This window comes from Budorcas taxicolor, chromosome 19, assembly GCF_023091745.1.
Source record: "Budorcas taxicolor isolate Tak-1 chromosome 19, Takin1.1, whole genome shotgun sequence".
In the NCBI taxonomy this organism is placed as follows: domain Eukaryota; kingdom Metazoa; phylum Chordata; class Mammalia; order Artiodactyla; family Bovidae; genus Budorcas; species Budorcas taxicolor.
Genome location: NC_068928.1, coordinates 18,885,040 through 18,911,206, shown reverse-complemented (window position 1 = coordinate 18,911,206; position 26,167 = coordinate 18,885,040). Strand labels below are relative to the sequence as shown.

General features: G+C 40.0%; 1 protein-coding gene across 3 annotated transcripts; it reads right to left on the bottom strand.

Annotated features, from left to right (window-relative positions):
• Positions 1-4,478: 4,478 nt before the first annotated feature.
• WSB1 (WD repeat and SOCS box containing 1) lies at positions 4,479-19,004 on the bottom strand. Of its 3 annotated transcripts, XM_052657779.1 has the most exons (9): positions 18,699-19,004; positions 13,760-13,928; positions 12,481-12,749; positions 10,974-11,105; positions 9,640-9,740; positions 7,198-7,370; positions 6,607-6,720; positions 5,785-5,892; positions 4,479-5,545 (listed from the first exon to the last, which is right to left on the bottom strand). In XM_052657779.1, the coding sequence occupies exons 1-9, from the start codon at positions 18,736-18,738 to the stop codon at positions 5,386-5,388; spliced, it is 1,266 nt and encodes a 421-aa protein (XP_052513739.1). In that variant the 5' UTR covers positions 18,739-19,004; the 3' UTR covers positions 4,479-5,385. The 3 variants fall into 3 exon arrangements, with proteins under 3 accessions (XP_052513739.1, XP_052513740.1, XP_052513741.1); XM_052657780.1 differs by lacking the exons at positions 12,481-12,749; positions 13,760-13,928; XM_052657781.1 differs by lacking the exons at positions 4,479-5,545; positions 5,785-5,892; positions 6,607-6,720; positions 7,198-7,370 and adding an exon at positions 8,588-8,753.
• Positions 19,005-26,167: the final 7,163 nt, after the last annotated feature.

Genomic DNA, 26,167 nt, shown 5'->3' with positions numbered 1-26,167 from the left:
TTGCCAAATTTTATTTGGAGTGTTTCCTTCTAGTTGTTTTTTTTTTTTTTTTCTTCTCCATGATCCAGGGAAAAAAGGAGTGTATTGGGACTAACCCCAGGGGGTTGGCAGCGCAGGCAGGGACTAAGGAGTCTAAGTTTGACTGAGGACCTTCCCCAAAGTCTAGTGCCCATTTTGTAGAGAAACAGGGCTCTGGAGACAGAGTAACTGGAATCTAAATCCTTGATGTCATTTCTTAGCTACATGACCTATACTGAGTTAGTCTCTCTGAACCTTCACAGATGTAAAGTGAGGATAATAATACTTCAGTCATTGGGAAGCTCCAGGAATAGCAACAAGCACATGGCCAACGCTCAACAAACGGTAGTAACACATGCTGAATGCTGCCTACCACATACCCGACAGTGCAGATATGAAATATTAGCAAAACGCCACTCATGGAGAGGAGGCACTCTTACAGCACTTTTTAAGTTACCTGCTGTTAAGCAGTCAAGCTAGCAATCCCCCAAGTCCTTCTTGAGATGCAGCCTCAGCCAGCACTTCTGTGAAGTCCTCTGGGCAGCTGGCCTTCTGAGGGGTGAGGAACTGGGCCAACCTACCGTATGAACATTCTCCTGATGGGAGGCCAGATGTGGCCAAGCCTAGACTTCGGGGTCCTCACAGGTGGTGAGCATCATGTCCCAGTCTGAGAGAACTGCTTTCTCCACCCAGCACATGCTGGATTGACTGGAGCTATGGCTCTCATCCCAACTCCCCAGCCCAGGGGTACTTCCATGCCTGCTGATCAGGGGTTGGTCTCTCCTTTCCATGGCACCAACAATCTGCCAGTGTGACCCAAATGCCTACCAGGGGCCGAGCCTTGTGGGAGAAAGTTGAGAGGCCCTCCCAAGTGTGAAGCATTTGCCTTCTAAATGGGGCGCCAGCCTCTAAGGAGAAGTAACCAGCAATAGGGCATGTTTGAAAGGCCAAGCAAATGGTGTGGAAATTAAGATGATCGAATTCAAGAAAGGGGCAAGACCACTTTGGGCTGGGGCAGCTTGTCTGAGACCACCAAGGAGAGACCATCTAGGTCATAAACTCACATATCTACAAGGTTTGGACATGTCGTGAAATTGAGTGAAACACGTTTGAGTCATAAAATAAGGGGTGGTGGAACACTTTCGAATTGAGGGCTGCAGACTCTTACAACACAGTTGACCCCACAGTTTCTGTTTCTAAATTCATGAAGAGACAACTTGAAACCTATGTAATTCCTGTGAAATCATTTTAGAGGGTCTTAGAGGTGGGGAGATGCTTGAGGACTACAAAGAAATGGGTACCTGTGTGCTCACCTAGCGCAAAAGTATGTCTTTATGGTTTCTATTTTATACTAGCCTCATTCCTGGTTCTATTTTGTATCTTTCTCAGGTATCTTTTAATATTCATCTTTTTCTGTAAGAACATTGCATTTTTATTTAACAATTGGGAAACTTATGCACAAAATTTACTGGAGTTGCTACTTCATCTCTCTTCACTGCAAGTCATTCATTTTATTCCTGACCCACACTTGATTTCTTTAGTCCACACTTTGTTTCTGGACAACAATTTAAAAAATAGCCATTGGTGCTTCAGCCTTATTTAAAACAACAACAAAAATCACCACCATCACTGTATTACAGATTTTGCTAAACAAAGTTTAGGTTTACTTTGAGACCAGAAGAGCAACTTCTCTGCGGTATTACTGGTGGAAAAAAGTTTCTAGATTTCTGTCATCTCTCTAAAAGAGAAAGCACAAGGTTGCAGTTTCTAAAAGGTGAAATAATTGGAGTTCATAAAAATTGAATTAAATCTTTCTCCTTCTCCAATCCTAACCTGATTCAATCTTTTTTTTATTTCTGGACTGTTAAACCTTTAAGAGTGCCATATCACAACCACACAAAGCTACCCAAACATCTGTAAAACAAGTAGGTCATTTTATACCTTACTCATTTTGCTTTTGGCTAAAGGCAAGTTTCACAGGGGAAAGAGCACATTGAGACTGCAAAGTGACCTTCATTCCTCCCAAACTTGTTACCATAAATGTAAGCCATGGTTATGACCACCATTTTTCTTGACTGCACTTTGTTGTTCACTACCAACAGCTCTCACTTCTCAGGGAAAAGGATTTTAAAACAGAACCCAGTGTAACTGATCCTTTCTCTACAGTAAACCCCTGTATTACTCTGCTGCACACACTGCTCGTGTTTTATCATCTAAACATTCTATGGTGGTGGCTAAGTCGTGTCCGACTCGTGACCCCATGGACTGTAGCCCGCCAGGTTTCTCTGTCCATGGGATTTTCCAGGCAAGAATACTGGAGAGGGTTGCCATTCCCTTCTCCAGGGGATCTTCCTGACCCAGGAATCAAATCTGGGTCTCCTGCATTCTATAGTTAAATGCATTTTCTTAGGTCAGAATTATTTGGACAAAATGTTTATTGCCGACAAACCTTCATTTTAATTGACCTGGAGACTGGACTGTCTCTATGGTTTCTGCCTTGAGACAATATTTTACTTCTCATGCTTTGTATTTCCGTCTCCCTGTGTGGCCTGGCTGACAGACAAGTCCTCTGCACCCATCAACCCAGAAGCATGCTGTATTTGCAGTTCAGCCTTTTTTGGTCTTGCTGGCCTGAAGGCAGTACAAACCAGTTGAATCCAACTTTACCTCAATCGCAAGCAGGCAGGTGATTTCAAGGATCATCAACTTATTTGCCAACCTCAGATCAAGTTACAGGTTTTAGTCATTTGAAGTTGTGAGAAAATAAGATTGCCTACTGAGAGTGAGAGGTATTTTCCTATGTCCACATGCACGCTTAATGGGGTCCTAAAACAGGAAATGAAATCTGAACATAAAGGCTCTCTTGCCAGTTCTCCAAGTGACAGGAGAGAAAGCAGCAGTAACCATTTTAAAATCATGTAGCTAGAATCTGACCCATGTGAGTACCCCAGTCACGTCTTCCCTACCTTCCTTTAGTCACTCAGCCTAAAGCATTACCATCCTGCTATTACCTCTTCCTGAAAGATGGCAAATGTGTTTCTACTTACATTCCCCAATCTTGTTTTCACCATGTACTATGGTTTTCATGAGATGGCAAGGAATTCTCGCTTTCTCTGAAAATTTATTGTACCAAAATGCTATTTTTACTTAATTGGATATGCTGATTGGAAAGTAAATAATTTAGTGGTGTGAAGGGTAACGGTACCTTATTACTTGATAAAGCAGAGGTTTTATGAAGCAAAATGAAAACAAAAATCAGAAGAGGTTTAAAGATAAGCCTATTAGGACCGCTGTATGTTAGTTGCTCAGTCATGTCTCTTTGCAACCCCATGGACTATAGCCTGCCAGGCTCCTTTATCCAAGGAATTCTCCAGGCAAAGTTACTGGAGTGGGTAGCCATTCCCTTCTCCAGGGGATCTTCCCGACCCAGGGATCAAACGTGGGTCAACAACATTGCAGGTAGATTCTTTACTGTCTGAGCCACCAGGGAAGCCCATTAGTTCCCCTAAAAGATCTTAATTTTCTATCACTCAGTAATTAAAGTAAGCATTTCTACAATGGTTCTCCAAGAACAAACGAAATAAAACTGGCTGCATTCATGAAGCATTAGTTCTCAAGTAGTGCCCTATTAAAGGGAGTGAAAAAGGTGGCTTAAAACTCAACATCCAGAAAACTAAGATCATGGCATCTGGTCCCATCAACTTCACGGCAAGTAGATGGGGAAGCAATTGAAACAAAGAGAAAAGACTTTTTTTGGGCTCCAAAATCACTGCAGATGGTGACTGCAGCCATGAAATTAAAAGACGCTTGCTCCTTGGAAGAAAAGCTATGACCAACCTAGACAGCATATTAAAAACCAAGAGACATTACTTTACCAACAAAGGTCCGTCTAGTCAAAGCTATGGTTTTTCCAGTAGTCATGTATGGATGTGAGAGTTGGACTATAAAGAAAGCTGAGAGCCGAAGAACTGATGTTCTCAAACTGTGGTGTTGGAGAAGACTCTTGTATCCCTTGGACTGCAAGGAGATCCAGCCAGTCCATCCTAAAAGAGATCAGTCCTGAGTGTTCATTGGAAGGACTGAGGTTGAAGCTGAAACTCCATTACTTCGGCCACCTGATGCAAAGAGCTGACTCACTGGAAAAGACCCTGATGCTGGGAAAGATTGAAGGCAGGAGGACAAGGGGATGACAGAGGATGAGATGGTTGGATGGCATCACCGACTCAATGGACAAGTTTGAGTAGGCTCTGGGAGTCGGTGATGGACAAGGAAGCCTGGCGTGCTGCAGTCCATGGGGTCGCAAAGAGTTGGACACAACTGAGCGACTGAACTGAGTGCCCTATAGTTGTGCATTTCTTCATTACTCTTGTTCAATTTGCTTGTGGTTGGTGCTTCCAACATGTTTAAGAAACATCTGCGATAGTTTTTTAAGTCTTTAATTAGAAAACTCAACAAAAAAATATATTTTACATAATGCATACATTCTTAGTATCTGCAGATAAGATAAATAACAGAAAAAAAGCAGATATACTGTATTGCTTCTCTTTGGCAAGTCACCAGTATTATCCTCTGCAGAAACATAGGATATGTGTATTAAAAAAACAAAACAAATCCCCACCACAGTCTTAACTGTCCCTTAGTACAAACAAAATATTTAGCAATAATACAGTAGATGGATTTTTCAAATTGACTAAAATTTATAGTACTTTATTTATACCACAGGGGTTAAAGTAGCAAGCTGCTTTCCAAAATTAAGGCCCGCCGCAACAGTTAGGGGAAAAAAAAAAGACATGCCTTTTTCCTGGTTATATCCTATTTTTAATTTAATAATGTCACATTCAAACTCTACCTCTCAGATGCCACTCCTAACAAAAACAAAATTCTTCCCTAAACAGAAGTTGTGTTTTACTTGCAAGTCAGTTGTCCGACCACCCCTCAACCAAATATACGTTTTGTATGGTGCGATTCAGCTTTCTTAAGTTAGTATTTACCAGCTAACTCAGTGTTACAGAATAAAAAGTTACTTCCACCTTACAGCAAAGATATATACTGCGGCTCTACTGAAGCAACATATACATGCTGACACTAAGAACGAGAAAAGCAAAAGGGGCCATTCAACACATAGCAGCTTATATATAAATATATACATGTACGTATGTTTTCACAGTTAAATTTTAGAAAAAATTTACATTTGATATGTTCAGAAATAGTTCTAAGGTCTATAAATAATATTTTAAAAGCTCAACTGATCAAAATGCAATACAAGAATGTATCAAATTAAATAAATCTCCTAAACCTTGAAGTCAGTAAAGCTTGAGGTTTGTGTAAAGTGTGTTCAGTCCCTAATACTAGGGAAGGCAGCGTCCTCTAAAGACGGTAGGAGAGAAACTCTAAAACTTTGGAAGGAACCGGCAGCTCCTGGACTTCTTGGGTGGGCATCACTCTCCGGATTGACATGCGACATAAATGTTGAAGGCTAGGGACTTGCCTTGGAGTTGCCCAAAAATACACACTTCCATCATGTGTCCTAAATAGAAACAAACAAAAATCACAGGCTCAGTCACACAAATCCACATATTTCATCATCCTACACTTCAAACAATTACCACCAAGGCTGCGAGCTGGAGCCACAAATTGCACATTAAAACCTGATTAAGAAGACCTGCAATAGTATTATAAAGAGCCCTTATGGAATTTACTGAGTAACATACAGGCTGCTTTGACTAAAGCCAACTTAAATTGCCTCTTAAGAGAAAAATCACTTACCCAGCAGCTAAAACACTGCCATCAGTAGAAAAGGCACAGCAAAGACCATTGCTCAAAGGTGCAACCTGCACAGGATAATCCTCATCAATTCTCCAGAACCTCACCATTCTAGAAAGGAAATAAATTGTCCAATAATTATCTAGTTGGAAATTTAAGGTAAAAGCAACTTTTAAAATTCAGAAAGAAATCACTCTGTGCTAAATCAGAACCTAGCCCAAACAAAAAGGAAAACAATAAATAACTCTCCCCATGTTTCTTAACATTCTAGAAAGATCGTAATGAGTCACTTTCTAAATCGATGTTCCCAAACTGCTTAGTGCCATATCCAGGCACATTGATAAAAGTATGGGAAAATGGAATGGCTGCATCTAGTTTCTGATTCTTACCAAAAGCAGCACATTTCAGACACGTGACATTTCATCCTTACAAACCCAATTTCAGTAGGTACTTATGACTGTTTTTACCATTTATTTCATTTTGACAATGTCCTTGTTTCAACCTTTATAAGATATTACTTAAAAAAAGAAACCTGTCAGCTGAGCTAAAAAGCTAATTAAAAATGTACCTAGTTTGCCTGAACTAGTTAATAAAGAACAAAGGAAAAGGCACTCATTATCTTCAGTTTACACGAATACTACTCAGGCCAATATTCTTTACGACATACCAACATCTCCCAAAGTGTTGTCTGGATAAAAAGTCATTAAAACTCAAACTGCAGAAAGATTTTTTCATCCTTAAGAATGTTTTTTATTAAGTAGAAGAATGAAAGGAAATCTTTAAAAGACAGTAATAAAAATGTCAAGCTGTAATTCACACACTTACTTATCATCAGCAAGGCTTGCAACGTGCAATCCATCATGACTGAACGATACAGATCGTACCCATCGGTCATTTGCTCCTCCAGCAAATATTGGAGTGGGTGGGGGAAACAGGTGCCTGAAGTAAAAGACGTTTTTAGGGCAAGTGAGAGTCACCTCAAGAAACAAAACTACTTTGTACATCAGTCTTTGAATAGTTTAGAGTGGCCTTCATGAACACAATTGAGAAGACAGAGCAGAGTTGATCTACCCACTTTAAACGAAGTAATTAAACCTAATTACTAATCTCTCTTTTAGAGTGGTTTAAGACTCTTAAGACTAAGTTTACAGTTCCCCAACACAAAACTCTAAATATAATTACCACTTCTACAGAGTCATGTCCTGTTAAGTAACAAGATCTGTATCAAGACAGTCAAGTTTATTGGCAGAATTTAAATGCATTATTAAAGGGCATAAATGACACCCAAATTTCAAATTACAATAGACTGTAAGTTTAGATGTCACATGTTAATGATTCTGATCAACTCTGGAACTTCTTAAACTACACTGATAGTAGAGAAGAATTACAGACTGAAATAATACATGCTGTACCCACCCAAATTCCATCAGAATGGCTCCAGTGTGTGGATCCCAGATATACACTCGAGTATCGTAAGATGCCGTAGCCAGCAATGCTCCATCAGGAGAAAAGTCACAAGCTACAACATCGTGGTGATGCCCGTCTAGTTTTCGTATCATGGTGTATTTATCCATATTCCAAAGGAAAACCTGCAAGAAAAGGCACATGTTATAGCTTCACTCAGACATGCAGAGGACAAAATCGCACATCTTAAACTAAAACAGCTAAATTTAATTAAAATTATATTAAATTAAACATTATAAATTATGAATAATTAAAAGAATATGCTCAGTGTCATAGTCAGATTAAAATCAGTTTTTAAGTTAATTAAGATAGACATGCAAATTCTATTTCAAATGTTTCTGTTAAATGTTAATTTAAAAATAAGCCTAAACACAAAAAAGGCAATGCAACTTAACCACAAAATTATACTGAAATCCATTTATTCCAAAAACTAATTAACTAAAATATACAAAAATAAATAGGGTTAAGTACTACAAACCCCCTTTTTTTATTTCCAGAAACTACCAAATTTTTTAAAAATATACAGACAGAAAATATAAGGTTAACAAATTGTTACTCCATTGGCATCTCCCTTTGAGATAATCACTTGTTTACAATAGGCTTGGGTCACCAACGTGAGCCTAGGAAGAGAAACAGATACTGCAAGCAAAGAGAATTTTTCACAGCCAAATGAAATTTCTTTGGCAAACAACAAGGATGTTAAACCACATTACAAAATGAAAATGCTAATTTACAAAAATAATACAATTAACATTTCTGTGAATCAAGATTTGCCAATCTTATTTTTCCCAAACCGACCACAATCATTAGTCATTTTAAGTGTAAAACATTTAAGTTACTTTAGTACTAGTTCACACATAGTTTTAGATTCTAAAGATCAGTGTAGTTAGACTGTGCAGAATAGCTCTGAACAGGATTCTAATGTTTACTTCAGTCTGTTATATTAAACATCAGCTTAGAGGTTTGTAACAATCCTAATAAGATAAACTCTCCTCCTCTTGGAGTAAAGCAATCCTTTTTGCTACTTTTTTTCTGCACAGACACAACATATTACTTCCAAAGAAAATAAATACAAACTTTCAGTTGGATCAAAGACTTAAGGTATCTCTAGTATCACAATGAATTCCAAAAAATAGCACAGAGAAACCATTTGAAAGCCAATTATATTACACTAAATTGGTTTCACATGTTAAGACTCCCAATTCTACCAGACTGGAAGATCAATTACATCGGAGGAGTCAGTTGGTTTCACTGCGGGGGGAATTATTTTTAATTATTTTTAAAAAGAAAAAAAGAAAGAAAGAAAAGCAGAAAGTGGACATCGACCAGCACCTGTGTACGTACAGTACACCTTGCAGCCGAATGCAAGGTTACTTCATCCTATGGTAAAGGTCGCCCCCAGCCCGGTAGCCAGAGATGCCACTCTTTCTGCCCAGCTAACACCATTGTGCGCCTGTGTGCGAGTGGTGCCAGCATAACCTCAATCACACCAATATTGCTGCCACCACCTGTGACAGGGAAAGCAAGAAGCATATGGAAAACACACAGCCTAAAATAGCAATGTCAACATCTAGCTTTGCTCTTCTTATGATTTTTAAAGAACTGAGTATTTTTTCCCTAAACTGTCAACATTTGCAACTATCATTTTAACACACTTCTTGGCTAAATAAAATCCATTTTAACCAGACTCCCACCCCCATTAATTCAAAGTGTATTGTGATCATCACATTTATTTGGACGTCAACCATTTTCATAAATACCTGAAGCTAATAAGATCTCTTTATACTAACACAGCTAGTTAGATAACTGACTAAAGGGGGGTCCATCAATAAGGATAACTCTCTTAAGAGTCACTTTATACTTAATCTGTCGACAGGTATGCTATGCAAGACAGACCCTATAAAATTTAGATGAAATTCACTCTAGGACATACATGACTATTATTTTTACTCTTCTTAGATTTTTAAGTTACTTTTTTCAGTTAAATGTCCAGGACCAGCTGGGACTCAAAACTTTTTAAACAGCAAACTGGACCAAAAAAAAAAATAGAACAACAGAGAAGAAAATAATTAGCAAGGGGATGTTTACCATTTGGACTAGATCTCTTCTACAACATATACACTTCCCTAGATCTTATAGAAAATAAAACTGCCATGCCCCGTATTGTTCATGTATCATTTCTAACTAAAGCAACCCAATTTCTCACTTTATAATATTGTCAATAGCTATATTTATTTAATTTCCCTCATGCAAATTCTCCCCCATCATGAGATAACACATTTAAGATATTTAAGACACCGAGCACAGACTTAATAGGTTACCAGATTTAAAATGATTTTGCAGACATTATTACAATCCAATTCACAATAAATATACAGGAACTTTGACACATACTGCTTTACTGGCTCCCACTGAACACAGCATAGAAGAGTCAGGAGAGAATGCACAGCTATACACCCAGTTCTGATGGCCCCGCAATACTTTCATCATGTTTCCTGAACAAAAAGAAAAAATCTGTGTTAACCCTGGAATCTAATTCAAATGACTAGCATTTCAAAAATGGCAGAATCACAAACTTCTAAGGGGCAGTGATCTATAACACTACAGCTCTACAACAGGGGTTGGCAATATATACCCAGTGCTTATTTTTGCACCGAAGTTTTACTGAAACACAAGCATGCCAATGGTTGCGGCCACAGAGGGGAGTTAACTACTGCAGAGATAGTATGGTCTACAAGCCTAGATAGTCACCATCTGGCCCTTTAAAAGGTCAGCTGACTCTCTTAGTTTTTTATTTTTTTACCTTTTGGGATCCCTTAACAGCTAAGCAATTAGAGAATCGATAAATGTAGACAGAAGAGGTGCCACATGGTTTGGTAGTAGTGTATTGTTCTCTCAGGTAAGTTACTACCCGTAAGCCGAAACAAGTCTCCAAATCTGAGGGACTTGTTTCCTACTCCACTCAATTTAAGCTACACTTGTCTAAACAAGCCTGTCAACTTCCAGCTTGAGGCTGGAGGAGCACCAATGGATCTTAATGTAAGGTTCTAGTTAAAACTTAAAATCCTTTCACTGGAGGTTAAGAAGGGGGAAGAAATGCTCATCTCAGGCCCTCTCAAACAAGGCAGATTTCCCAAAACTTTGTAAAGGCACCACAATTACCAATGTTTCCAAAAAAGCTAAAACTTGACACTGACATTCCTTTTACTATATTGGAGGGTAAATCTCTTATTTTATAATTTCTTACTTAACCTATCCAAGATATGTTTAGTATTTACATATTATAAATTCTGGTGTATAAATCATGTTTGAATTTACATGTTATTAATTACTAAGGAGTATCTTTCATTACATCAAGATCTTCTTAAATTTTCACTAAGCAAATAGGAAGTTGATAACCTTCCCCAATATAAAGGAAATAAACCAACACAAAACCAGTTCGAATAAAACCTTAAAACTGATATAGATTTTGTCCTCAAATAGTTGATACAGATCTGCGTAGTTAGTTTCCGAGTAACATCAGATTGTTTACTTAGAGTAACTGCTGGCTCCTATTCCAGGTCATATTTACAGTTTTGTTTGATCTGCACAGGGAAAAGGGGCCAAAGGACTAGGCAAAGAAAAGGAAACTATGATCATGTCACTGTTAACCTCAAGTGTTTGTAGTACATCTCAGTAATAATACCCAGAAACTAATTCTTTTCCACAGCCTAGAAAGACAGACATACCGTCATCTTTCAGGTCCCACACTCTCAGAGTTTTGTCTCTTGAAGCTGACACCAGGATCAAGCTCCCATCTGGAGCAAAAGTTAGATCTCTGACCACTTCAGTATGATCGACCAAGTTAAGGAGGAGTTTTCCTAAATGCAATGGAAGGTCAGAAAGAGGCAATGTTAATAATTTTTACCACCTTTCATATTTTTAAAAATCAGGTTTCTCATCATTGAAAAAAGAAAGGAGAGAAATAGATGGGGACCTCCTTTGTAAAATGACTTATTTATTAGTGTGCTTTTACTATTATCTTTAGATTCACTATTTACAATGTCTTAAAATGAATTATTTCAAAGATACCAAAGCCTAAATTTATTAGAAAAATTAAAAGGGAATTTCTGAAATGTGAACAAACTCTTGGACCAAGTCAACTTAATATCAAGAAAATCTGCATCATTTAAAATCTTTGTGGGACTTCCCTGGTGGCCCAGTGGCTAAGATTCCACACTCCAAATGCAGAGGGCCTGGGTCTGATCCCCGGTCAGGGAACAAGACGTGGCAGGCCACAACTAAGACCCCATGCAGCCAAATAATTTTTTTAAAAAAACACCCTTGTATAGTAACAGCCTGAACTTTCAAACATAATCTCAATGAAAAAAAAGTATTTATTCATCTACTATATGAGTTTTGTTTTTCTATGGAAAGTGATGTGCTTACTTTTTAAACTTTTCCCCAGAATTCAATCAAATTTACTGATTCATTATCCCCACTCAATGTTACTATCGCTTGCTGTATTCTAATGTACATACTGTTTTAAAGCTCATTTTTAAAAATCTTTTAAATTTTGGAGTACCGACTATCAGTCTGAAACTATACATTTTAGGTAGTGAAGAGCACATTTACTTTTTTGGGGGGCGGTGCACTGCAGGCATGTCTCGTGTTTTTTGAGATCTTAGTTCCCAGACCAGGGATCAAACCCATGCCCCTTGCAGGGAAGCACCCGCCAAGACCTAACTACTGGACTGCCAGTGAATTCCCCGGACATATTTACTTTTAACTGCCCAAAGAATTTATCTTCTCAACCTACCTGGTTAAACTTTAGATAAAATGCCACTAAAGCCTTCCAGAGGTTAGATAATGATTGCTGAAAACCAGATTTACCTTGAATGCCTCTAAGCTATTACATATTGAAAAAGTATATAAGCAAACATCTTGCAATTTGAGTCATAAAGCACATTACTAGTTTACAAGTGATAATTAACTAAATGTTCCTTAGGCATGCCCTTCCTACTATAATATTCTCTGAAGAGTGACCAAGAAATATGAACTCTATTTTCCTAAATTAAAACTATAAGCTGCAGGTGCTATTTAGGCCAATAAAGATATATGTATAAAGACAGATTCAGAGGATCAATTCTTGCTTCTCCGTAAGTTAAAATCCTCAAATCGTATTCTTCTAGTGTCTACAAGCTATGCTCACATCATAAAATAATCAAGTTTGCTTTCAAGACTATGACTTCATACCTGTATATACATCCCATATTTTGATACGTCCACTGTTTAACCCTGTGGCAAGGAGTAGCTGATCTTGTCCAAATCTGAATCGATGCCATTCTATATTTACACAGCGACTCTGTTTCTCTGGAACTGATGATCCAAAAGCAAGACTCCAGACTATATCGCCACAGTCTATAATATGTTCACGAGGCTTATTTTTCTGACCACCATCACTGTTTTGTCTTGATAATCTTAAACCACTTGAATTGGTGATATTCTTGGTGCCATGCAAGAGACTGGTAAAAAAAAAAAGCCAGATTGTCATCTAGTTATTATTTATTCTGGACTCCTGTGGATACTAATAAGTGTTTGCTAAAATAACTTCCATATTATTATAGTAATACTGAGTAACAATAGAATCCTTATAGATGAGAGAGGGAAAATCTGCTATTAGCTATGTGGGCATGACCAAATAAATTCAGACCAAAATCCTCAGTGTCTAAGAAAAAGTTCAACAATAAAAAGCAATTTGTAATTTTGTCATTTCAAATGTGTTTCAATATATCCTTATTGATGTAGAATCCTATATTAATTAGGGCTCTTTTCATTAACCCAAAAGTATAAACAAGCAGAAAACAAACTCTGAGAACATACTGTGAAGCTGACACCAGAAAACTGTCTAAATGCCATAATAATCAGCAGCAATAAAGACATAAATGAATAAAACCATTAAGGTGAACTAGACACAAGAAGAAGGGAAAGACTTTAAATTCAGGGCACACATTTTAGAAATGACACTACATGCGTGTGCTAGCTGCTCAGTCATGTCTGACTCTGCAACCCCATGGACTGTAGCCCGCCAGGCTCCTCTGTCCATGAATTCTCCAGGCAAGAATACTGGGGTGGGTTGCCATGCCCTTCTCCAGGGGATCTTTCCAACCCAGGGACTGAACTCAGGTCTCCTGGACTGCAGGCAGATTCTTTACCACCTGAGCCGCCAGGGACTTCCCTGGTGGCTCACACACATTTTAGAAACTACACTATCAAGGCACAATTAATCTGCCTTTATTTACTATATGGAAAAGAAAAACACCAAACTATCTGAGAAAATATTCTGTAATATATAATTAAGGCTAGACAATTCTTTCCACAGATTTTCTAACAAATACATTCAGCTTATGATCAAAACATATATAAAACAGTCTTCAAAAGAAATAACATAAAACAACGAAATAACTGTATTAGTCCACACAGAAAAAAGTAAATCCTACAGATAGATACAAAATACAAAAAAGAAGAGTCTTACAAGTTCTTAAGGCACTGGGACCACGGAACAAGCTTCACTGTGCGATGTCCTTGTGACCAGGCAAAGTACGAACCATCTGGGGCAAAAGCAACAGTCCAGTTTTCACGACCACATTTCTTGTCAAAAGGAGCTGCTGGAGCTAAAAGTTCACCTATAGTACGTGATCTCACTAAAAGAAAAAATACAAGACATTGTGTATAACAACAATGAATTTGAGACTGTATCCATATTACTTTGGCATTAACTCAACTCCACTGACTCCCCCCCCCCTCTTTTATGCACCAAGTTCTGCATTCTGCCCTTTGAAGAGAGGCTGCATGAAGACCCCTTGATGATCATAAACATCTTTATGAGTTCTGGCGAACTGATTTTCCTAACATTTTCCAAATCAAGAACTTTTAAAGAAAGTTTCAATTAAGGAAAAAAAAAAACCTGGTCAAATAAAAATAAGTAATGATCTCTCAAGGATAGCAATTACTGAAGTCCTGACTTTCACACAGCCTTATGCTTTTTTTTTTTTGGCTGTGCCAGATCTTAGTTGTAGCATGTGAGATCCTCCCATATTTGTTGAGACACGTGGAATCTAGCTCCCAGATTGAACCGGGGCCCCCTGCATTGGGAGCACAGTTTTAGCCACTGGACCACCAGGGAAGCCCCTGCCTTGTTTTCTTCAAATTACTAACATTTAAAATGCAAGAAACCAAAGTTGCTCTACAGGAAAAGTATCTTCTGCAAACAGCAGCTTTCAAAAACCATAATCCACTATATAGTATTATACCACTACTCAATGGAAGCACTATCAAATGAATGGTCTAGTCAGACAAGAATATTCTTATCTTTTTCAGGTCACAAAAATCAAAAAATCCTCCAACCTGTACTTTAAAATGCATTATAGGGATTTCACTGGTGATATGGTGGCTAGGACTCTGCACTTCCACTGCAGGGGGCAGGTTCCCCTGGCTGGGGAACTAAGAGCTCACATGACAAGTGGCACAGCCAAACAAGCAAAAAATAAAATAAAATGCATTATGTTTGTGATTCTCAAATAGTGGTCCTCAGTATCTTCCTAATGGGCCACCAAACTGATCCCCAAATGGAAGTAATTCTTTCGGTTTTTAAGGACAAAAAAGTGGAACAATTTCATGTCTTTTTATTTTTATGCACATGCAAATGTGGCTGCTATTTCCTCGATTCTGGGACAGGATCTTCTTAAGCCTGTCCCCACTGCTGTCTTGGGCTCCTCTTGATTTCAAATTCTGTTACTCTCCCTTTTCAGTTGTAAGTTACCTTCAGTTTAGTTTCCTGTTATCTATTTTGTGGTTCGCTTTGTGGTCAACTCTGTAATCTATTTTTTATGTTTTGGGCTTAAACTTTCCAACAACGTAGTCTTACGTATTGCAATTCAAATGAGAGCCACTGATACTCTTACTGCAAGAGCAGATACACTTACGCAAACCCCCAAAATGTACTCATAGTCTCAATGTATGGCTTTGCCAACAGAGAGCGTAGCATCTGGCATGCGACAGGGGCTCAGCAAATATTTATTGAACAAATATGAAAGCACATGTATAAATTCCCGTTCTTAAGTGACTTAACTATTTCCTTGCCCAATTCTTTGTCACATTAAACAAATGAGATGTGGTTTAAAAAGTAAAACAAAACTGAAATCTGTTTTCCTGTGACACTCATAAATATGCACCTATTCTGGCATAGCTGAGATTATCAGAGTATTTCCTTTTAATGACTCAAAATCTTCCTTCTTGCCACTCTACCCACTCAGTCTTGTGTCTGATCAAAGAGAATAAGAGATCCTGCGCTCACATGACATTCATATATTGAAGACAGTCATGACATCAGGAACTAAATCCTTTCACCATGATAAAATCTGGTGAGTTTTCAATCATCCCTTAGATTGCATTGTTTCAAGTCCATTCTCTACCTTCACTTTCATACTGTTCTGGATAAATTCCAGTTAATAATGGCCCTTAAAACAGTGGAACCTTTTCAATTAACACATTATTGCAGGTGTGATTTAATCAAAAGCAGATCTCTGCCCCACCCCACCCCCCCAATACCCCTGCCCCACTTGTATCAAAACAGCAACAATTTCACTGGCAGGAACATGACTTTAATATACAATTCAAAAACCAGTGACACTCTTGATGCCTGCAGAATGATTTTTTAAAGCATACAAACAACAGCGTTCCCTGGTAGCTTAGTGGTTAAGATTCTGGGCTTTCACTGCCATGGCCAGGGTTCAATCCCTGGTCAGGGACTAAGATCCCAAAAGTTGTGCAGCAGTCAGACAACACACACACAAACGATTTTAGAGAAGGCTTGCTGCTTCATGTCCCCCTCCATGCCTTCAAGCCCACAGTCTTATATCATTTTTGTGCCTGGCCCCGTGATCTGCAACCTCCGCCCATTTTTTTTCTAAAGTGGAGGTGGGGGGGCTTCTCTTTAACCACATCTATCTTTTAGAATCCACAAATTTTAGGAGGAAAAAAAAAAATCGAAGTTCACAAATAAGGGACAAATAAGTTCTAAAATTCAACTGAAAAACATGCAAGCATTTTCTTAAAAAGAGAAAGCCTCTGATTAAACTAGATGAATGTACTTATAGGGCCACCCTCAACAAATACTGCCAAATAAATACACTATACCATTACAAGTATTTAGCTAATAATTACTCTGTGTTTCTTTGCTTATTAACAAGATATATAAAATGATCATTGCATTTAACCAAATAATTTAAATACTTACTGGTACAATATTATACACTAGCACAAACTTTATAATGAAGAAAAAAAACCTCTTGAACTTTTATATATGACCTGCAACTGCTGAATGTTAGTATCCTAAGACAGTATGATTTAACAGCTTTGTATAATGGAAAGGCTGCCTGCCAGGGAAGCTGGCCATAAGATACAACACTATACACATCATCTGAGTCACTGCTCAACCAAGCAAACCAGATTCAGCTCCTTCACATTCTTCCCTGCAATTTCATAACCATAAAGGGAGGATCTGTGGCACAGCCTTGTGAAAGAGCGCTGTAGCTCTAGGCAGTAACTGCCTGTCATATAGACTTCTTTCATCAATCATGGAATCTTGCCTCCTCTTTCAGTACTTATTTTAAAAAGAAACAAAGAAACAAAAACCCAGACTTAAAAAGTTTACAAAAGGCAAAAGTTCTTTTAGATATTTGGCATCTAGTTAGTAACTTTACACTATAACCAGGAAATAACACTGAGACTTAAACACGGAAAAAATAATTTAAAAGGCTACTTAGTGGGTGGTTCCACCTCATGCTGGTATGCTAAGAAGCACCGTCCAATCCATAGAAGAGAGGATTGGAAAGTTTTCAAAATGATTCAAGATGAAGTAAAATACAGATATAAGAAAGGCAAATCACTCATCCTCAGTGTCACTGTAAGCAGGAAAGAAAAAACAAACAAACCCCACTGGACTGAGAATAAGAACTTTTGACTTCTATATCCCACAGTTTTAACAACTGGACATGAATTTTGTCTTCTCTGTATGCTTAAAATAGTTATTAAAACCAGGGTTAAAGTCCCCTCCTAACCTGCCAGTCAACCTTATCCTAAGAGAACAAAAGACCAGAATTCTAAGATAGCTGCCTCTAGATATAAAACTTCACCCACACACAGGATAGAGGGCCTTTTGGCTACTTTAGCGTCCTCCTTTCTCTAGAAAACCTCCTCCAAATATTCAAAAATGTTCACCAATTTAGTTGAACAACAAGGAAATGCAAACGCTCTCTGCTTAGTAGCTACCTCCAATTTTCATTTAACACACAGTGGTGGGGAGATGCTAAATCTATTTCATTTTTTAAAGTAAAAACTGCATATCTGTAGATAAATGTATTATGATTATCTATTACATATATACAGACATATACATATATATATTGGCTGCCCTGCGGGGCTTGCAGGATCTTTAGTTTCCGACCAGGGAATCCAACCCAGGGCTCGCAGTGAAAGCGCCCTGTCCTAGCCACTGGACCGCCAGGGAATTCCGCAAACTGCAGATATTTAAATAACGTATATAATACGATAAGTTCAATGTTTACTGAACAGTCAAACCTCAATTCCCCTTAAAGTGATTCCACTTTAAGGTATTTTACCTTAAGAGAGAGGATTTAGATAAGGTGCTTTCAAGTGAGTCATTGGGGTAGGTCGGGGACCTTCAACATCTACTGGCCTGTCTTCGGCTTGGCCACTAAGCCAGTTTCCAGACAGCCTTTTCAAGAGTTCGCTCTTCTGTAAGTCAGCTTTTCTCCGGTCACTCCACCCAATCACCCTGCTCCTCCCTATATGAAAGATAACTGAGTCTCCTCCCCTGAGCTTGCTGCCCTTCTGAACACCATACCATTTTTAAAAACATTTTTTCCAGGCTGATAGCTGCATTCCTCTTTATAATTGTTCGTATACACGAAGACCCACCCTTTAATAATAGCTCAGAACAGACAAGTATACTTCTCTTCATCGGAAACTTTTTAAGAGCCGGATCTTTTGCCCAGCCCTCCCCTGCCCACTCGACGCCCCAGGCCCTTAACCAAGAGAAATCCAGGAGAACGGCCCTGCTCAGACCGCCGGCGAAAAAATCTAGGGTGGGGGGAACATGTCCGCCCGGGCCACACGATCCCTGCAGCTCTCGCCACTCGGCTCTCCGGTCCTCTCTGCCTCCTCTGCGCGCCGCCTCCCTCCTTGCCAAGCGCACAGCAGGCGCCGCTTCAATTCTGATCCCATTTACCCTCGGCGACACCCACCCGCAGGGAAGCTTCCTTCCTCTTCGCTCCAGGGCTCGAGCCCGACTCACTGTTCTTCCTCAGACTCACCCTCCTCCGGGGAGTCCCTGCCTCCCCGTCGCCCCCGCGCGCTCGCCAGCACCCCTCACCCACCGTCCCATTCCTCACCGATCTCTTTCTCGTTGACCCTCGGGGGAAAGCTGGCCATCTATGGGATACCGTCTGATTCCGGGGGCGCGATGCGGACGCAACGACAGAGAGTGAAGGCGAGCGCCGAGGGGCGTGACGCGGGCTGGGTCCCTCCCGGTCCCGGGGACAGAGGGGAGGGGCGGGACGGTCGCAGAGGCTTCTGCCGACTGCCCCGGGAAAGCTCTGGGAGGCCTCTGACCGAACTACGGAGTTAAACCCAGACAATAGATGCTGGTCCCTTCCTCCCGCCTACGAAGGAAGACACTTCCCTCCACGCTTCCGAGAGCAAACGAGACACTGGAGACAAAATGGCGGGCGGCGCGGGGGATATCTGGAGGCCGGGGGCGGGGTTCGTGACGTCATAGCGCCATACCCCGCCTCTCGACGTTCGAGACGTGACGGCCTCGGCTCCGCGCCCCGCCCTCCCTCCGGGTGAGCGCGGGCGTTGTCCCGGGGACCCGACCGGTAGCCGGAAGCGCGCGGGGGCGGAGCAGGCGGAGCGCCCGCTGCGCCAGCCGAGGCCCCCAAAGCTAGGCTGGAACCTACGGACTGTGCGGCTTTCCTGGCGCGGGTCCCAGCATGATATTTATAAGTTGAAGCACCTTTGAAAAGTCAAACCGAGAATTGTATAATACATATTAGTTCACAGCTTAAAGACTGCATGAAATTTAAACTGACTGTACTGTAAGGAACAAAAAAGACATTTCAGGTTTCCACTCGGTTTGGCCACCTCCCCGGCCTTCTTGCGCTGGGGAACTGGAGGTTTCACGGGTAAAAACAATGAGAAGACAAGGAACATCGCGATGCACCGTTCGTCCGGCCGCCAGCGTTCTGACGTGAGCCAGCCGGTTTTTGGAAGGGCCGAGGTGACCCGACTTGAGGAACGAGACACGGGCGGGATGGCGTCCCGCCCCAGCGGGAGACCTCCTGGGCGGCCTTTGTCCTGCCTCCCTGCTCCCTGCGGCCGGGCCTTCCTCGGGGCTGCAGCGAGGCTGGCAGTCAGCAGTGTCGTGGCCACTGGCCAAGGCAGACCGCACCGAATCTGCCCAGAGGTAGCTCCTCCTTCCCCCGAGGCCTAGGCCTCTGGGAGGCAGCTAACCATTCCCACAGCGGGGATGATGCAAGTGTCAGTGAGCCAAGTTGGTTCCGGTGTTCGGAAGACATATTTGCACTTTAATGGGCTCTTCTGTGGACTCTGAACCTAGAGAGTCTTCTTTCCCCAAATTGCTTCATCTTTTGGATTCCCTACCCTAGTGAACACGTCCAACCAGTCACCTAAGCCAGAAGCTGGAGTGTTTTTAGACTCCGGTCTTTCTCCGTGTGGCATTAGTCTGTCCACAAGCCCTGCCAGTGTTTTCTCTTAAACTGTTCTGGAGTCTGTCTTCTCTGTTTTTAAACAGCTGCCAGTGTCTAGATTCAAGAGCTGTTTGTGTCATCTCTCTTAACCACGCTTTATAACCCCACACCCTAAGAAATCGCCATCAATACCTTGATGCATTTCCTTCTAGTCTTTTAAAGATTTCCTAGCTATGTGTCCTTGGGCAAATTAGTTAATCTTCCCATGCCTCAATCTTCTCATCTATAAAATGGAAATAATATTACCAACTTCACAGTTTAGAGAATTGAATTCATTAAATTATGAATTGAATAACTGAATTAACAAAAAACGTTTAGAACAGGGTCTGGCAACAAAGTGTCAGATACTAAGTATAACATAAATGTTACACACTATTTTTTTACATAGTAATCCCAACTGACTGCAAAATTGAAAGATCAAAATCTCTTAGAAAATAAGGAATTGGGGTGAGAGTCCCTTGGACAGCAAGGAGGTCCAACCAGTCCATTCTGAAGGAGATCAGCCCTGGGATTTCTTTGGAAGGAATGATGCTAAAGCTGAAACTCCAGTACTTTGGCCACCTCATGCGAAGAGTTGATTCATTGGAAAAGACTGATGCTGGGAGGGGCTGGGGTCAGGAGGAGAACGGGACGACAGAGGATGAGATGGCTGGATGGCATCACTGGCTTGACGGACGTGAGTCTGAGTGAACTCTGGGAGTTGGTGATGGACAGGGAGGCCTGGCGTGCTGCGATTCATGGGGTCACAGAGAGTCAGACATGACTGAGCGACTGAACTGAACTGAAAGAACCATAAAAAACAAAAGAATGTGTATATTCAAAATCATAAAGAATAGTTCTAGAAAGCATTGACTTCCAAAACAAAGCTGATCCAACACTAAAAAGAATGAATCTCATTCTTGAGTTACTTAGAAAACATTGCTGCTGAGTGGTTATCTACTAAGGCTGATTTAGTCATAATTTTTTATGTGGATATCATTTCTTTTGAAATTTTTGAACCAACATTTACTATCTTGAAATATAATCTTTTAAAAGTTTGCATACTCTCTTATTCCATTTTCTTACATCTCAGCAAAATGTTATATTGAACAGTCTGGCATTTTCATGTAGTTATCTCTCTCGAGGATGTGTTTTTCTACACCATTTTCTTGTACTGCAGGGAAATACATAAGCATAAGAGAGGGGAAGCAAAATTATTACATTCTTTTGTTCAAGGAGAGTAACCATTTTCTATGTAAAGAATTAGAATTTTGGACTAGACTATGATATAAAATTTGCATCTTGCCTTTTTTCCTTCTTATGATAAAATAGTATTTTCCTATGTAGATTAAAAAAACTTTTCTCCACATCATTGCAGGTAGTTTTAACTTCATTTGGCGGTGAGTTTTTTTTTTTTTTCCTTTCCTCTTTCAGAATATGTAATACTTGATAGTGCGGAACGGTGGGCTGCTTCTGTAATGAGTCTTTCATTACTCATATGGCTATTGTAGGTATATTTCCCTTGATATCATAAATGTGTCCAATTCAAAATTGTGGCGTTTGGGGAAAATCCATACTCACCTAAAGCTATCATTTCAGGTGGGTTGCTGTTAAGCTTAGCAGCTACATAGGTCTCTGAAGTTACAAACATCTAAATTAGCTTTAAGTTAGGAAGGTTTCTTGCAGGATCTTATTTCTGAATGTATACCTTGATGAGAGTAGAAAGTAAGTGTCCCCTTCCTATAACTAAGGGAAACAATATTAACTTAAAACAACAAACATGACTTAAAAAAAAAAAACAACACTGATAATTGTACAACAGAAGTTTGATGCCTATCACGACCAGAAAATCGAAACAACAAACCAACAATCCAAAACACCAAATATTTCATTGTTTCCTAGTATTTTTTTATTGTTCCCTAGCATGGTTAAATCTCAAAGATGAAAAAAATTGCCAAAGTCTTTTGACTCCTTTGACCAAAACCAAACAAACAAAAAAGTTAAGAACAGCCTCATTGTTTATGCAATAGGAGATCTGCTTGTGTGCCTGTTTGTTTTGCTCTGGGGACCTTTGTATTATTATTGCTACAACTCCCTCAGGCTAAGCCTTAAGACTTCATCCAAAATTATTCAGTGCTTGGGTGTGAGGGCAGGAATTTAAAATCTTTAGATTGTGGAAGTCTGGGATCCTGGATTTGAAGAGTACGGAATTTACTCAAATTTTAGCTGGAGAAGCATAATTTATACACATAAACTTGGGCACTAATAAACAGTAAAAGATACCTCGATAACTGTAGAACATACAGGAAAAAATAATACAGCCCAGAGGAAAAGTCTGGAGGCAACCCTTTTTGGCTGTGGTAGTCTTGCTGAAGATGAAATGTCTAGAAATGCTACACTTTACCCTGCTGTCTTAATTTTTCACTATTCTTCCTGATTGTACTTTTTTTGGGGGGGTGGGGTGGGGTGTATGACAGTGTGTGTGGTATGAGCAGAATGTTAGTATCAGGGATTCAAAGATGTATGATGTGATCTTAGTTTACATCTATACTCAGAATGACTCAAAGTGTGGGAGATGGTGTAGCCAGCCTAGATGCTTCTCCATCTATTTCTGAGCGAGAATGCTCCCAGCAGTTTATGGGGAATTATCATATTATTAATATATCCAAAAAGATAAGCAAGGTCCCAGTGTTCTGTAGGATTCTCAGAGCTTGTTGCTGAGCTTGTAACAGGAGGGCAAGGGGCAGGGCACAACTTTTGAGAGAATGTCATAGCCCAAGGACACAGCATAAACCAATTAGAATCAAATGGGTCTAAGAGGGCAGAGGAATGGACTTCTAGCCCTTGATCTTCTCTCAGCAAGCTACATGACACACCCAGAGGCGCCATGACAGTTCCAAGGCTCCATCAAAAGACCAAAAAGTGGCCCACCTCCTAGAAATCTCCAGCCCTTCCCCAGAATACTTGGAATAATCCTCCCACTCATTAGCCCATGAAATTACCCCGCCCATAAAAGCTGACCAAGCCACATTTCAAGGCCACACCCACCTTCTGGGATGGCTCACCCTCTCTGTGGAGTGTGCTTCTCTCTGAATCTGAATAAATCCTCTTCTTACCTATCACTTTGTCTCTCACTGGATTCTTTCTGTGATAAGACATCAAGAACCTGAACTTCATGAGGTCCTGAAACCAGGTACCGTGGGTTTTGGCTGGGTTCAAGTCCCAGTCACATGGGTTCAAGTCCCAGTCTGAGAGGTAAACAGTTTCAAGTTGACCCACCTCCATCGCCCTCCTCTCCATAAGCCCAGACTCAAGGCACTCACACATTGTCCGTTCACTCAGTCCTGGACCTGTAGGAGAAATCAGTATAAAATGGAATATTCCATGCTGTGATGCAGATTTTCCTCATATCATTCATTTTTATCTTCCTGATGGAACTTTGCATTTTCATTTTTCTAAATGTCCCTGCCTGTGACCGTTTACTAGAGATTATAAGGAGGAAGAAAATTGTCTTTCACTGACTGCATGAAAGGCAAGGGTTTCTCTTGTCCTCCCCTCTCTTCTTCGTTTGGGAAATGCTTCTGTACTCTTGTCTCCAGTTGCCTGATTTCGGGACAACTTTTTTTTTGGTTGTGCCACACAACATATGGGATCTTAGTTCCCCCACCAGGGGTCAAACCTATGCCCCTACATTAGAAGTCTTAACCACGAATTAAGATTGGGGAAATCCCTGAGACAGTTTTTTTAAGTCAACTGTTTCTTTCTCCCTTCTTGTGGAGGGTGCCAGCATTGGCTGGAATTTGAATCTTTCTCCTCAGAGAGTCCTGTGGACAGAACAAAAGCCGTCTATCCTTGAGCTGCTGGCTGAGTCAGTCTTGCCCTGATGGAATGGATTTGAAAGCAAGATTTTATGATTGATAACATTACTTGCTAACATATGGATCATCGTTTCTTTTAGGCTGGAGAATTTCTGACTGATTTTCAACCCTTCTCCATATAATTTCTTTCTTCCTTTTTTTTTAAATAATTTTTTAAATGGATTCGCTGTGTTGAGTCTTCACTGCTCCTGGCCTCTTCTCTAGTTGCAGAGAGCAGGGGTTCCTCTCTAGTGGTGCACGGCTTTCTCATTGTGGTGAATTCTCTTGTTGCTCTGAAGCACAGGCTCAATAGCTGTGGCACCCAGGCTTAGCTGTTCTGAGGCATCTGGGATCTTCCTGACCCAGGGATGGAACCCCTGTTTACTGCATTGGCAGGTGGATTATTTACCACTGAACCACAGGGAAGCCCTCATTTCTTACTCAGTTCATTTTTATCTTCCATACTGTTTTACTTTCTGAGTTTGTCTTTTTCCTTCCTTTGAAATGAATCCTCTTGGTGTAATGATAATGCTTCACTTTATCTACTTGGTTTTACATTCCTTGAGGGCTATGACCTTTCTTTATTTTGGTGTCATTTTTAGGATTTTGCACGTAATTAGTATTCAATAGATGTTTGCTGAATGGAATTGAATCTTGCATTTAACTTCCCACTAGGGTATTTGAGGTAAATTTAGAAAGCAAGTGTTATTATTACTGTCTTTACAAAAATCAAAAGAAATCAAATTCAAATTTTGGCCAGTAGGAGAGTTCAAAGACTGAGGCAATTGTGATTGAAGCCAATTAAAAAAAAAGATTGTGTGACTTTGTTTGTTAGTTTTACCTGCAAAAATAACTATATTGAAGAAATCATCTCCAATGTATAATTAGGAGTCTCTGAGATTAGCATTTAATTTCTCTGAAGCATAAAATCATTTTCAGACTCATAGCTGCAAGAGACCTTAAAGATCATACAAAGTAACCATATTTTATAGGCGATGAAACAAATATTCTATTGTACAAATGAGTTTCTCACATTCATACAACTAGTTAGTAATAAGAATGAAGATGGGGCACAACTCTGCTCATGAGGAGGCAGGCACTTTTCATGTTGCACACTAGTTCTTTCAGCATAGTATCCATATATTATTTGTATACATTCCATCTCCCTTCAGAGTCCCACTCAATAACAGAAGACAGAAGCTATGTCTTTTTTTAAATCTTTATCTTCTTTCCTTTCAAATTCGAGTCTATGTTAAAATATTATTTTGGGGTGTTAATTCTCAGCTGATCTATTTCCTTGGTGTAGACTCACTTGAATTTCATAGAATTTTATTGCTAATTTGGCTCAGACAGCAAAGAATCCACCGGCAGTGCAGGAGACTGGGGTTTGATCCCTGGCTTGGGAAGGTCCCCTGGAGAAGGGAATGGCAACCCACTGCAGTATTCTTGCCTGGGAAATCCCATGGACAGAGGAGCCTGGTGGGCTAGAGTCCACGGGGCTGCAAAGAGTCGGGCATGACTGAGCAACAAACACACTTTCAAAGGTACCTTAATGTCACCTAAGATCACATTATCAGTAACTGGTGAAGCTGAGGACCAGAACAAATGTCATCTCCCTCAAAATCCATTGCAAAGAATTTCTTTCCATTGCAAAGCATTTTATTCTTTCCATTATGAAGAATTTCTTCTTCTTTTTTATTTTTTTTTTTGCATTTTTGGATAATGTGCATTAGTTCAATTTGTGAGTGTTAATAAAATGGAGGCTCATATTTCATTTGAATTAGATATCATATGCCTGAAGGGGGATTTGGAGAGAAAATAGAGTAAGAAGACAGAGAAATTGGTTGTTTTTGCTTTTTAAAAAAAATAATTTTATTTTTTGACATTAAAAAAAATTTATTTTATATTGGAGTGTGTGCTGAGTCGCTGAGTCACTCATTCATGTTGGACCCTTTGTGACCCCATGGACTGTAGCCTGCCAGGCTGCTCTGTCCATGGGATTCTCCAGGCAAGAATACTGGAGTGGGTTGCCATTTCTCCAATATTGTAGTATAGTTGGTTTACAATGTTGTGTTAGTTTCAGGTAAACAGCAAAGTGATTCAGTTATATATGTAAGAGCAATTGATTCTTAACCAAAGAGAGAAAACACCCTAATCATCTGCTTCAAATACTAGGATATTAGAGCAGGAGGGATCCTTAGAGACCACATGGGCAAGCCCTGTTAGTTCCAGATGAAGATGCTGAGGCTCAGCTTC